General features: G+C 44.5%; 1 protein-coding gene across 1 annotated transcript; it reads right to left on the bottom strand.

The window, feature by feature from the left end:
* Positions 1-3219: 3219 nt before the first annotated feature.
* Eef1g (eukaryotic translation elongation factor 1 gamma) lies at positions 3220-13915 on the bottom strand. The gene is made up of 10 exons (XM_027944215.2): positions 13811-13915; positions 12578-12736; positions 11691-11754; positions 11393-11535; positions 10736-10879; positions 8305-8434; positions 7734-7938; positions 3913-4085; positions 3692-3816; positions 3220-3456 (listed from the first exon to the last, which is right to left on the bottom strand). Exons 1-10 carry the CDS (start codon positions 13820-13822, stop codon positions 3298-3300), a joined length of 1314 nt encoding a protein of 437 aa, XP_027800016.1. The 5' UTR covers positions 13823-13915; the 3' UTR covers positions 3220-3297.
* Positions 13916-14057: the final 142 nt, after the last annotated feature.

Below are 14057 nucleotides of genomic sequence, written 5' to 3'. Positions count from 1 at the left end.
AGGATGGTCTGACCAAGGGAGAGTAGCAGCTGTCCAGCTCTGGCTCAAAGCAGGACATGGGAGGAAAAAAAAAAAAAAAGACAATCTAGGTCTTTCTTGGAAGAACTTTAAAGGTTTTAACTTTTTTAAAAAGTGACTAAAGCATAATTTCCAACAAAGCTTAACTAGCTGCTTATAACCAGTATCTACTAGTTTATCTAAATGAATCAAGTCTAAGCTTCCCATTCACACTTCAGTGTTTCCACCTGAGGCAACTGTAACCCTGAGCCCATGGGCCTTTTCCAGTTTCTTTCAACATTTTTTTTCAACCTGACATTTTGCCCAGTAAGTGGATGAAATGGCCTCCTTCTTCCCTCATTCTACTGGTATTCCAAGATCACACCCTGTTTTCAGCTCCTAACCCACTCCCAACACCTGCTTCCTTTCAGGTCCCCCAGCCTTTGCCAGTTTGCACACAGGCCTTCAGCTCTAGGTAATGAACCTCCCAGGTAAGCAAGAAAAAGTGCCTGGAAATGGTAACAGGCACAGGCTCTGATTGGCTGTCCCTGGCAGGGAAAGGCCAGGCTCCAGTGAAATGCTCTGGGACTAAGGAAGGCCAAATTGGCTGTGCTGTGACTCAGGCCTCCCTGGGGTAGGGTGGGGACAGAACCAACTCCAGATGTGCTTCTCCTTTCCTACCCCCACCCCATTCATCAAAACTCCTGATGCTAAACTCTTTCCTGAACGGTCCTGGCTCCTGCCTAAGCAATTGCCCACCAGGCATATAACTTCTTTTCCACAGCTGAGCCACCCTCCTAGGGTCTGGCTTGCCTCCTAAATCTAAATCTCCTCGCAAAACAGCCCTCCTGCCCAAATCTTCAGCTACTAGAAAGACTAAGGAGAGTGAAGATTGCACAAGCAAAGAAGGGGGTGTGATACGAAACAGAATTTAGGGAGTCTGACAGGTTTGGTGAGGTCCCAGCAATAAGCTAAGGGTACACCCCAAGCCAGCATTTAGCACTCAAATACTAGCTTTAAGACCAGAAAGCTCAGAATTAAGACAGGTATTGAAGTTTGGCTCCAATTCAAGATAAGCTGCCAAGTGGTTGAGGTTGTAGTTCAGTGGTAGATTCCTTGCCTAGGACGTGTGAGGTACTAGGTCCAATCCTCAGTACTACATAAAAATAAAGGTATTGCACCCATCTGCAACTTAAAAGCTGCTGGGGAACAACACCTGAGCAAAAACTAACTCATCCTCATCCGTGTGGATTCCAAAGCAGAGATCTCTGTTCACTGGTTCACAGAACCCCCCAAACTCCTGGTCAAGATCATAGCCCTAGGGGCTGGGGATATGGCTCAAGCGGTAGCGCGCTTGCCTGGCATGCATGTGGCCCGGGTTCGATCCTCAGCACCACGTACAAAGATGTTGTGTCCGTCGAAAAACCGAAAAATAAATATTGAAATTCTCTCTCCTCTCTCTCAAAAAAAAAAAAAAAAAATCATAGCCCTATCTCCTACCCAGCTCCTAGGCCTGGTCAGGTCACCTTCTTCCCATCCCAACCCAAGAGCCCGCTTCTGTACCTGGACTAAGGGCATGAGATCTGAAAAAATAAGTAAAACTGTAACCAAGAGATGGAAGGCAAGTCATGAATATTCTGCATGTACCTCAAATATGAATTAAAAAACTAGTTTCCAATTTTTAACTTAAATGGTTTACTGTCAGAGAGACAATCACTGCTTTTTGGAAAACAGTTAAGTAGGAGGGCAAGAATCCCTAAAAAGGATATAAAATAAGCTCAAAGGAAAAAGCAGTAACTATTGGTTGCCCCAGAATGTTAATGACAATTATGACCATTTGATATTCTAGGAAGCAGCAGGACACGTCCAGTACTCTTCAGAGTGACACACGCTAGGCTCATAGCCTGCCTTTGCCCACCTCAGATGGGTGTGATGACCACAGGCAAGTTACTGAAATCTTGAATCCCTACTTTTTTGTTAAATAGCAGACACACCACCAAAGCTCACCAGAAGCCAGGTAGGAGCCAACAGAAATGTTCCAAATAGCAGATGCCTGGTCTTCCTGCTGGATACTGCCACCTACCTACATCAAGCAGCTGTAGGAAATTGTTGGTCCTCTCAGGGGTTCTACAACACATATAACCAATTCAACACGAAAAAATATTCAGGGCTGGAGATGGTGGTGGAGCACATGTCCAGCATATGCCTAGCACACTTGTAGTCCAGGTTCCATCCAAGATCTGCCAAAAAAAAAGTTTAAAAATAGGGGGGAAAACTGCATCTGTACTAAGCCCAGACTTTTCCTCATCATTATTTCCCGAATATAGTATTACCATTTACATAATATTGGGTATTATAAATAATCTAGAGATGATTTAAAGTATATAGAGGTTGTACATAGATTATATGCAAATACTACACCATTTTATATAAGGGACAGGAGATTGTGAAGATTTTGTATCAGAGGGGGTTCCTAGAACCAATCCTCGCAGACAATGAGGACATCAATTGTAACGTACAGTTCTTCTGTACACTGTGAGCTACATGTTAGCTCTTCCCATCATTACCAAGTATTCTCTCCCTTTACTGAAGGTCTAGTTTATGGTTTCTAAGAATTAGGTAGCTATGGCCAGGCACAGTGGGTACACTTATAATCCCAGCAGCTCAGGAGGCTGATGCAGAAGAATTGCCAATTTTGAGGCCAGATTCAGCAATTCAGTGAGGCCCTAAACAACAGAGCAAGACCCTATCTCAAAAAACTTAAAGGGATGGAGATGTAGCTCAGTGGTAAAGCACCCCGGGAAGGCTGAACCCCCAATATCAAAAAATAAAATATATGGGCTGGGGTTGTAGCTCAGTGGCAGAGGGCTTGCCTTAGCGTGTGTGAAGCACTGGGTTCAATCCCTAGCATCATATAAAAAAATAATAATAAAAGCATATGTCCATCCCCAACTAACAAATAAGAAAATAAATAAATGGTACTGATAAAGCCCTTCATGAACACCTAACCTTAACTATTTCCCGTCGTTCCCAGATAGAAGAGTCACCATAGGAAACAGGGCAAAAATAAAAGCAAAACTGAGGCCAAGCCTCTATACTGCTCTTCAGAAGACTTTTCTCCTGCCAATGGAGATGCTGTAGACATAGGGAACAGCCTGCTTTGGCTTATCTAGTCCCCTTTGAAGGAGCCACCACTCACAAAGGAGGCACGACAGGACAGGATTCAATGTTCAGTTTCCTTTAATGACCCCCATCTCCCTGAAGGGCAGGTGCAGGCAGCTAGGTGATGGCAAGAGATGTTCACTTGAAGATCTTGCCCTGATTGAAGGCTTTGCCCACATGCTGGAAGGCCCCTTCCCAGGAAAAGTACTCTCGAACCAGGGTCTGGGTCTCCTCGCTGCCAGGATCTAGTTTCCGCCATGTGTATGACTCGTAGTCCACCTGCCAATCTGGACTCAGCTGAGGATAAAAACCCAGGAAAAAGTAATGTGGTTAGGTTACCAGACACTGTCCCACACCTATGCTACTTCCAGCTCAGAAGTATGGCATCAGATCCCATGAATCTTGTGAACATGAAAAGCTCTTCCCATGTACACTCCAGAATTCCTGAATGCCCAACAGCCCAGCCTAAATCACTGTGCTTCCTGTATCCTTATCCTGCCCTCAAGAGACTCCTCTCCTCCACCTTCCTCACCGGAAAGGCAAGCTCCTGGCCTCGGAAGACCCAGACTCCAGAAATGGAGCTGCTATTGTTGGTTCCAAAGAGGATGACACTGGCAAAGGCATTCTTCCTCAGCTTGTCCAATCGCTGAAACATTCCTGAAGGAGTGAGGGAGAACATTCAGCCTTTGAAATCAGCCCATCCACACTATTGGTCTTGTTCCTAGACCCCTTCCTAGCCCACTCTCTGCTCACCAGTGATGAGGTTGCAACTCATGAAGGTCTGGGTGAGCTCTTCAGGAAAGCGGTACTCAGCGTACCACAAGGACCAACCATCCTTATCAAAGTGCTCCCAAAAATATGGCAGGGCCACCGAGAGCGTGTCCTCATTGGAGTATTTGCGTTTAAATTCATCCAACACAAAGGTACTGAAAGGAGCAAGAAAACACAAAGTCAATGAGGAGAAAGTCCTACTGGACATAGCAAGGGGCTGCCAGACTAAGAGAAGCAAAAGGGTGCTTTCACTTAAAATTTGCTGGTTTAGGGGGACTGGGGATAGAGCTCAGTTGGTAGAGTGCTTGCCTTGCGTGCATACAAAAGGCCCTGGGCTCAACCCCACTCAGGGTTGAAAAAAAAAAATTTTTTTTTTTTTTAAATTGCTGGTTTAAAGGAGATGGTCATTGGACTTGTATGAGGGGAGAGACGAAGGGGTCTGAACAAGGGGCCTAGTGGGTCCTGCTCCACGAAGGCTACGGCTAACTGCTGCCCCCAGGTGGAGACTCACCATGAGGACTTTTTTCCTTCTGTCTAGCACCTCCAGGGCTGTTTTCTACCAGCCACATCAGTTACTACTGACTCACCAAAGTTTCCACAGGCCTCTTCATGTTACACAGTAACAGGAAGGCAAGCAAAGGACCTCCACCTCAATCTCACACTCACGTCCTTCTGTCCTTCCGTACCCAGGAACAAGTGTGGATATTGAAAAACCCATTGAAACAATCTGGCATATTAAGCCAAGAATATAAAAATCTAAATAGGAAGAAACACACCCCTTGGTTGAGGTTCTATCCTTTTTGTCAATTATAAACATACATATGGACTGAAGAAAATTACCTATAATGCCAGTAAACAGGATAAGTAATTGCTTACATTTCATTCTTAAAAAAATGCGGTTATGGGGCTGGGGATGTGGCTCAAGTGGTAGCGCGCTCGCCTGGCATGCGTGCGGCCCGGGTTCGATCCTCAGCACCACATACAAACAAAGATGTTGTGTCTGCCGAAAACTAAAAAATAAATATTAAAAAGTCTCTCTCTCTTAAAAAAAAAATGCAGTTATGATCTATGCAGTTTTTGCTTTACAACTTTTTAATATTGTGACATACTATCAAAAATTCTTTGTAGCCAGACTTGGTGACACACACCTATAAGCCCATCAATTTAGGAAGCTAAAACAGGCGGATCCCAAGTACAAGGCCAGCCTCAATAACTGCGAGACTCTCAGCAGAGCCTGTCTCAAAACATACAAAAAGGGTAGAGATGTAGCTCAATGGTAAAGCACCTCAGGGTCTAATCCCCACTGCCCCAAAAAGTCCTTGCAGATGGATACAGTGGACCCGCCTGCAATCCCAGCTACTTGGGAGGCTGAGGAAGGACAATCACAAATCCGAGGCCCGCTAAGGCTGGCCTCGAATTCTGAGACACTGTCTCACTGGTAGAATGTCCCTGGGGGTTCAAAACAAAGAACCCCACCTTTATAAACATTTTAGGGCTCAGTTGGTAGAGTGCTTGCCTTGCATGTACAAGGCACTGGGTTCTAGTCCCAGTACCACAAAAAAAAAAAAAAAATTTTAGTGGCTCAAAAATCTACTGCATACATGTGCCACAAAACCACTGTTTAGTTGATTCAGTTATTGGCACAAACATCCACTACAATAAGATCTCATTATTTCAATTCTTGTAACATGCCCGTGAGCTAAGACTGTTACCTTCACTTCCTCCCTTTACAGATGAAGTTAAGTGGTGTGATCTGTCTGAGGGTTTTGATAACAAAGCAAAGAATCTGCCCTTTAATCCCAGGTCCCAGACTCCTTTCTAAATACTAGAAATCTCATCTGAGAAACATTTTTTTAAAAGTTCAACAACCAAGTTGGGGATATAATTAAGCGATGGAGTATTTGTGTAGCGTGCACAAGGTTCTGGGTTCAACCCCCAGCACCACAAACAAAAACAAAAACCCAACACCTCAGCCATCCATCACTTAAAAAGGGACTGGAGATTTTTCCATACCCTCCTGAACTGCTCAAACTTTATTATTATTCATGACTATATATTGATGGTTGTTTGCCCTCTCCTCCCCCAACCACCTTTAATAACCACAGGCTAGGGAAACATGTCTAGCCAGGAGGCCTTAAAAGAGCTAGAAGCAATGAGGTACTCCTGTAATTCCAAGGAGACTGAGGCAGTAGGATCACAAGTTTGAGGACAGCATGGGTAACTTAGAGAGACCCTGTCTTGAAATAAAATAAAAGGGGTGAAGATGTAGCTCAGTGGTTGAGTGTGAGGACTTAGGTTCAATCCCCAGCATGGAGTGTGTGTTACAGAGAGGCTGCATCTGGAACTTTCTTGGTCTTGAACAAAGGACCTGGGAGGTAAGAAAGTGGGTGAGAAGAGTGGAGAGACAAAGCAGAGTGACCACAGAAAATGTATTTCTTTTTTTTTCTTTAGCTGTCGTTGCACACAACACCTTATTTCATTTGTTTATTTTTGTATGTGGTGCTCAGGATCGAGCGCTCTACCGCTGAGCCACAACCCCAGCCTGAAAATGTATTTCTCATATTGTTTTTCATTTTATTTTTGGTACCATGGATTGAACAGAGGGGAAATTACCCAATGAACACATCATCCCATCCCCTTTTTATATTTTATTAGAGACAGGGCCTCACTGAGTTGCTTAGTTAGGGCCTTGCTAAGTTGCTGAAGCTAGGTTTGAACTCGCAATCCTCCTGCCTCAGCCTTCCAAGTCACTGGGATTACTGGCATGCGGCACCACACTGGGCTTTTCATGTTGTTTTAACTCCCAATAAAATGACTTAGGGCACTGACTGAAGGCCAGATGATAGAGAACTGAAAAAACACTGGTGTACTATGTTTTTCACACCAAAAATTTCCCTTTTCTCCTCTATTCTTTAAGAACCTCTGCATTTATTGAAGAGAGGGCACAGGTAACCAGTCCCATCTATTTCCTTCTCCTCAGTGATTCATCGACCCAAGTTTGTTAACAATGCACTAAACAGACACTATGTAACCACAATCTTCATCCTTTCTCTTAAAGGGAGCAATTTTTGTGGTTTGATTCCTTACAATAACCAATAACCAAAGAATCCTGCTCTGTTGTTAACTGCCTCAGCAAAGCCAACCCTGGACAGCAGACCCAAGGTTCTCTCCATCTTTCACTTCTAAGAGATCTTGGAAACTCTTAATCAAATGAGCACACTCAAAACCAGTTACCGGGCTGGGGTTGTGGCTTAGCGGTAGAGCTAAGCAAGTGCAGGGAACTGGGTTCGATCCTCAAGCACCACATAAAAATAAATAAAATATAGGTATTGTGCTCAACTACACAAATTACCTCCATCCCAAAGTCTGTCCTGGCCTATTCATTTGTTAGAAAGTGAGTTCCAAAGGCTGATGTAGGTCAGTAGTAAAGTAGTAAAGTTCTTGCCTAGCATGTGAGTCCCTATTTGATCCCTAACACTACAGAGTAGATGGGGGGGAAAGGGGAGTTCCAATGTCCCCAAAACATTGGATGTATTTGGAACTGGCTTTCTACTTCCAAAATTTGCCCAACTCTTAGTAAGAGCTGAGAAAGTTGCTTTATTTTAAAATTAAGGACTGGGGATATAGCTCATTGGGATGTAGCATGCGTGAGGTCCTGGGTTCCATAACCAGCACCACAATGATAATAAATAAATACTCAATTAAATAAACCTCTCCATTTCCTACAGATAATCTAAAATTCTGGCCCTAGTTATATGAGGGAGACACACAGAATTGAGAACAACAAGCTCCATTAATCTTACCTCTTTGGCAGGTGAGCAAAGGGGTCCTTGGCCTTGGGCTCAGCAGCCAGTGCCTGCTCACATTCATCCATCTCCTCCTCTGGAGCTGAGGCAGCTGCCTTTTTTTCTTCTTTCCGCTCTGCCTGGGGCTTCTGCTTCTCTTCCCGCGAACCCTTTTCTTTCCGTGGGGTGTCCTTTTTAGGCTGGCTCTCTGCAAACTTCTTAGCTGGTGGAAAGGAAGGTAAGAAAATGAATATCCTGCCATGTTCTTCTAAAACGAGGCAGCAACAAGCAGGGAAATGAGGAAAATGGATGAGACAATTAAGCAATCCAGATACCACATTGCCCCGCCAACACATGTCCTTCACCAAGATCAGCATACAACCCTGGGCAACAAATACAGTATATACCACAATTCATACATTTTAATGCAAATGAGTACACATGTACAAAACACTTTATAAAATATGAATAACTTTGTGATATCCTACTATTTTGTGGATCCAAAGATTGGACAAGAAAACAAGGTATTAACAAGGAGTAAACCAGACTGTGACCATGACCACATGTTCCTCTATCCCCTTAGACTTACCATCAAACTGAGCCATCTTCTCACACAGTTTCACCTCACCCAAGATAGCCCGGAACTGGGGCTGGTTAATGCAGGTAAGGAACCAGCGATTGGTATTGGGAAAGGCCTGGCGAAAAGAAGGTTCCAAGACCTGCCAGGATATAAGGGTAGAAATGAAGTTAGCAGAAGGAAAGTTCCTGGGGCTGGGGATGTGGCTCAAGCGGTAGCGCGCTCGCCTGGCATGCGTGCGGCCCAGGTTCGATCCTCAGCACCAAAAATACAAATAAAGATGTTGTGTCCGCCGAAAACTAAAAAATAAATATTAAAATTCTCTCCCTCTCTCTTTAAAAAAAAAAAAAAAAAAAAGAAGTTCCTGAACAAAACTCAAAGCAGAGTCTAGGAAACACATCTTTCTCCACCAAAGCTCCAGTCCTTTCCTTCCTCCCAAAGGCCAAAAAATAGCATCTTATAGCATCATCTTTTCTTGAGAGACTACTATATCTTTCCCTTTCATTTTTTTTTTTTTTGGGGGGGGGGGCGGGCAGCACTGGGGATTGAACCCAGGGTCTCACACATGCTAGGTGAGTGCTCTACAACAAATTACATCACCAGGCCTTTCATTCTGAAATAAGTTGCCCAAGCTGGCCTCAAACTTGTAATTCTTCTGCCAAGTAGCTGGGATTGCAGGTGTGCACCACTAATCTATCTTTGCAATCCAGTTCAATTTAATGAATACCTGGTCCCATTATCCATTAACTATCAACTATGTGGTGAAAATATTTTTAGTGTCTTGCTCTTTTACAAAGCATTTCACATATATATTGTTCTCCATCTTTTAAACTTCACGTCAATAATTTTTTTTTTAACTTGAGACTAACAAAGGGCGACAACCAAGAGTTTTTAAGAGTATCCGCTGAGTCTAGTGGCACACACCTATAATACCAGCAGCTCAGGAGGCTAAGGCAGGAAGATCACAAGTTCAAAGCCAGCCTCATCAATTTGGCAAGGCCCTGAGCAACTTAGTGAGACCTGTCTAAATAAAATATAAAAGAGCTGGGGGGCTGTGGCTATAGCTCAGTGGCAGAGCAGTTGCCTAGCATGTATGAGGTACTGGGTTCAATCCTCAGCACCACATAAGAATTTAAAAATTAAAAAATAAAAATTTTTTAAAAAAGTTAGGGATGTGGCTCAGCGGTTAAGCACCCCTGGGTTCAATCCCCAGTTCCAAAACCACTACAGATACCACAGATACCAATTATCTACACTGACTATCTGTGTATGCATACTAACACGTGCGCATACACACACACGCGCGCGTGCGCGTGCACTATCATCAAATTTTACACGTTTAGGGGTATAGCTCCAGTGGTACATGCAGCACATATCTAGCATGTGCAAAGGCCTGGGTTCAAACCCTAGCACTGCAGGGTGGGTGGAAGAAACATTAAAATAATGAGCATTCAACAACAACAAAGTATGAGTGCCATGCACTATTGCATGCTCCTGTAATCCCATCGTCTTGGGAGGCCTAAAGCAGATCACAAGGTCAAGGTCAGTCTCAGCAACTTAGTGAGATCCTGTCTCAAAAATAAAAAGTGTTGGGGGTGTAGTGATAAAGCACCCCAGGAATCAATTCCCAGTACCAAAAAGTATAAATAATTTAGAACGGACAGTTCTTCAGAACACAGCAGTCGGTAGTGCTGGTTCTACAGTACTTAGGTTCAAACTCTATTCCAGTGCTTACTAGCTCCATGGTGGGGCAAGTTACATTCCTCCTCACATACACTCCTTGTGTCTAAGCATCTGTAGGATCCTTGTGAGGCTCCTGGAACAGGACCTGGCATGCAGTGGGTACTTTTATCTTTGCTATTATCACATTATTGTTCTGGTACTAAATGGATCCACAGCTGTTTTTTGAAAATCAGCAATGTCATTCTCTTTTGATCCAATAGCCTGGGCAGTAATTACAGACTTTATACCGAAGCCAATACAATTCAGATCTGCCTCCAAAACCACCCCCCAAAAAGGTCTTAAGGCGCTGGGCGCAGTGGCGCACACCTGTAATCCCAACAGCTCTGCAGACTGACAAGAGGATTGCAGGTTCAAAGCAAGCCTCAAAAACAGTGAGGTGGTAAGATGGGGATGTGACTCTGTGGTTGAGTATCCTAGAGTTCAAGCCCCAGTACCAAAAAGGTCTCAATGCTCTGTCACCACTCTATCCCGTCTTCATAACTAAGTTCAACCAGCCTTCCCTGTAAATAAGGGAACCAGTAATCATCTCATTCACCAAACAAACTAATAGCAACTCGATCCTGGGATTCCCACAGACTGAGCTGTTATCTCATCCCTTTCAATGAAGTCCTCAACAGAACACAGGATAACCTGGAAGTTTTGTCGTTTTGTTTCGAATACCCATCTACTCCCTGCTAAACAGGTTCTTTATAAACATCACCTGTTTATAGAGCCACAACAGGGTGCAGACAACTGTGATGTCAGCCAGTGTCACTCGTTCGCCCACAAGAAAAGTCCTCGTCTTCAAGTGAGCATCCAGCAGCCCCAGAATTCGCCTCACCTCCTCCTTTGCATTTTCAGTGGCCTATTGATTTAAACACTCAAATTTAATCAGCAGTTACCAATCCCTTTTCTTCACTCCCCTCACCAACAGAACTAAAGTAGGTACTCCACTGTATCCTGGCTCATCCCCACCCTTAGTCTAGGATCATTCTGAATGCATCATGAATGAAGCTCTTGATGTTAAACTTCTCCATGGTTTCTCTGGCTTCATTTCCCACTGTACTGATGGTAATCATTTATAGGAAGGAAACTTAAAGGTCATCTGGTCAAACTACTCCCCCTATCCCCCGAAAATCTGGCATAACCTCCCTATAGCAGAAATCCCACCTCTGATCACTTAAGAGTGGAACCACCTCCACTGGATCTGACAAGAACCCAGAAACCATCTATTGCTCACCGCTCCAAACTTAAAATTCAAAGGTTATGTTTTTGCATTCCCACATCTTTTTCTCATTTTGTTTTATTTCCTCCTCTCCAACATTCAGGAACAGTTACCACCTCTGCACTTGGCTTCTCCCCAAGTTCTAAAGCTCACCTGTTTGTTGTGGTGCATGATGCCCAAGGTAGGGAACACCCAGGTACTGGCTGGGGGCACTATGTCACTATCAGCAAAGCTCACCCACTGCACCACCTGGGCTGCTGCCTCTGGAGTACTTCCCCGCAGCTCCTCATTGCTCACTGCAGAGGTAGAACACAAAGGTCAAAACTTTGGGGTTATGCCAACACCAATCCAGGTCCCTGACAATTCCTCCTTGTCCACTGCAAGTTGCCCTCATTCTCTCCTATGTCCCCACCTTCAGACCCTCCCATTCCTGTAGAGCCTTGAAAATTACCATAGTAGGCGATGGCATTGCTCTCAAACACACAGAATCCATCATCACCCTCAAATGCTGGAACCTAAGGACAAAGTAATGAAAAGATAAATTACACCAGATTTCTCACTAACCAATTCCAAGAACCTAATTGTTTTGACAAAAATATTTATATAAGACTAATAACCCTTGCTTTCCAAATCATACCATCTGAAACTCAAGAACCAAAACTCATATCCCTTGCAATCTGAATTCACAATATTTGAACTAACAATTCAAACATTATGGATACTGGAATATCTGTATAAAAATCCCTCAATCAAATAATCAGAAGGCCAGAAATTAAGTCTTACATCTATGTCTAAATCTTTGAAAAGTTTTGGAGTGCAGTCCACATAGCACTTATCTCCTCTACTCTGAGTATGGTTATTACCTCTAGAAGCCTCTTGGATGGAGTAAGAATCCCACTTATAGTAAGTACTTGATATATTTGTACTGGTAACACTTGGTTAAAATACGTTCTTTCTCACAAAGACAAATAAACCCCTGAATTGCTTAAAATCACTGAGTATCTCCATTATTTTCTTTTTAAAAAGTATTTATTTATGTATTTTTTTAGTTTTAGGTGGACACATTATTTTGCCTTTATGTGGTGGATGATCGAACCCAGTGCCTCATGCATGCTAGGCAAGCATTCTACCACTAAGCCACAACCCCAGCCCTATTTTCTACAACTACACACGAATCTACAACTATTTCATGGTAAAATTTTTCTTAAATTACTGAAATGTGAAAGAAAACAACATGGGAAGTCCCCTTTTAAAGATGGATGTCATCTCCAAAGTGATGGAATCCCAGGGCTTCTTCAGTTCTCAGGCTCAGAAGCTCCTCTCCAGTCCCCTACTCACCTTGCCAGCAGGAAATTTGCGGAGAAATTCAGGGGTACGGTTGGTTTGGCCAAAATGGAAATGGGGTGGTGCGGAGAGCACGCGGACCTGAGCCCCACTGTACTGAGCAGCGATGAGGGCCTTGAAGGCCCTCCAGTTTTCAGGGTATGTGTACAGGGTCTATGTAAGAGAGAGGAGAATAAAAACATGAATAGAAGGGTCCCAGTCCTAAATGCCACCCCCTCCCCAGGACTTTCCTGAGTAATTCCAATCTGTTCAATTCACTTTAACTCCGACGGGAGAACCAAGTTCTTTGGTATTTGTCACACGTAATCAGAGTCCTCTGAAATACCAAGAACAGAACTACATACCAACTGCTAAATAAAGCTTGCTGACAGATCTGACCTTCCCTAAGGACATTCAGAAACATTCTCTTCCCCTCAAGTACACCTCCAAGAAATCCAGAAACTCAGGTTCCATCAGACTCCTCTGCCTACAAACACAGACCCCTCCCGTTCCTGAGTCCTTGTTTCATTCATTCTAGGTGAACTAAACGCCTGACTACTGCTGAGCTGCGCACTGCTTCAGAAGCATTGCCCTATCTCTAGGCACGCACACAGACTGGGAGATTTCCAAGTGCCCTTCGAAATAGCCACGTTAATATCGAATGGCATGCTCTCTCTTCCTTACTACTCTTACTAAAAAACCGTTCTTTCCTTGTCGCGCACATCATCCCTCCGGTCTTGTCCTGCAGCGAGTTCCCAAGTGTGTTCTCTATTAAACCGAACGGCGATGTCCAATTAGCCCGACTTCACTGTCCCGAGACTCTTCTCGCTCCCAAACCTCTCTGACATGAACCTTAGTACTGCCAGTCGTCCCTACCCACAAAGACCCTCCTCTCTTCACCCTGTCCCCGTTGCTGCCCTGCAAAACGATCACAAAAGTTCCATCAACCTGCTCAAATCACACTTCTCAAAGCCACAAAGAAGCCGATCCATCTTTTTCAGGCTTCAGAGCGCGCGAACCCAACATCTCTTTTCTCTTCCACCCCAGAACCTTCCACCTTTGGCTTTGGAGAGCCCCAGCCTCAGTTCCCCTCCAGGCCCTAGGAACCCTGTCTCCGACAGTATGGTCTGTAGACCCCGAATCAGCGATCCACTTGGCTCCAGAACTCCTCTGACCGCGACTGGACCCAGTCCGGCAGAGGATGGCGGCGGATAGGGTGAACCGGATCACCCGAGCCGGCAAACTTACCCCAGCCGCCATGGTGATTCCGCAGAGAAAGGGGGTGGGGCTCTCGATGCTGCCGCAAAGTAAGCCGCCAGGGAGAGAAGGGAGGGGGGAAGGGGAGAGCCGTGGAGAAATAACAGCCGGAAAGTGAGGACGACACAGAAGGCATACGCACGACAGTTCCGTATCCAGCAGCGCTGAATTGGAAAAAGAAAGGGGTGGGGCCTGCTGGCCTGCGCGGAAAAGGCTCGCGCCTGCGCAGTGGAGTTCT

This window comes from Marmota flaviventris, chromosome 9 (assembly GCF_047511675.1).
Source record: "Marmota flaviventris isolate mMarFla1 chromosome 9, mMarFla1.hap1, whole genome shotgun sequence".
NCBI lineage: Eukaryota > Metazoa > Chordata > Mammalia > Rodentia > Sciuridae > Marmota > Marmota flaviventris.
Note: the sequence above shows the minus strand (reverse complement) of the source record. Positions and strands in the feature narration are given on the sequence as shown.

What these genes read in the sequence shown, in the direction of transcription:
- Eef1g (XM_027944215.2), bottom strand. An exon ending in GAAGATGGCTCAGTTTGATG is followed by an intron (nt 7,939 to 8,304) that starts GTAAGTCTAAGG and finishes CCTTTCCACCAG; the next exon opens with CTAAGAAGTTTGCAGAGAGC. An exon ending in TTTGCTCACCTGCCAAAGAG is followed by an intron (nt 4,086 to 7,733) that starts GTAAGATTAATG and finishes TGCTCCTTTCAG; the next exon opens with TACCTTTGTGTTGGATGAAT.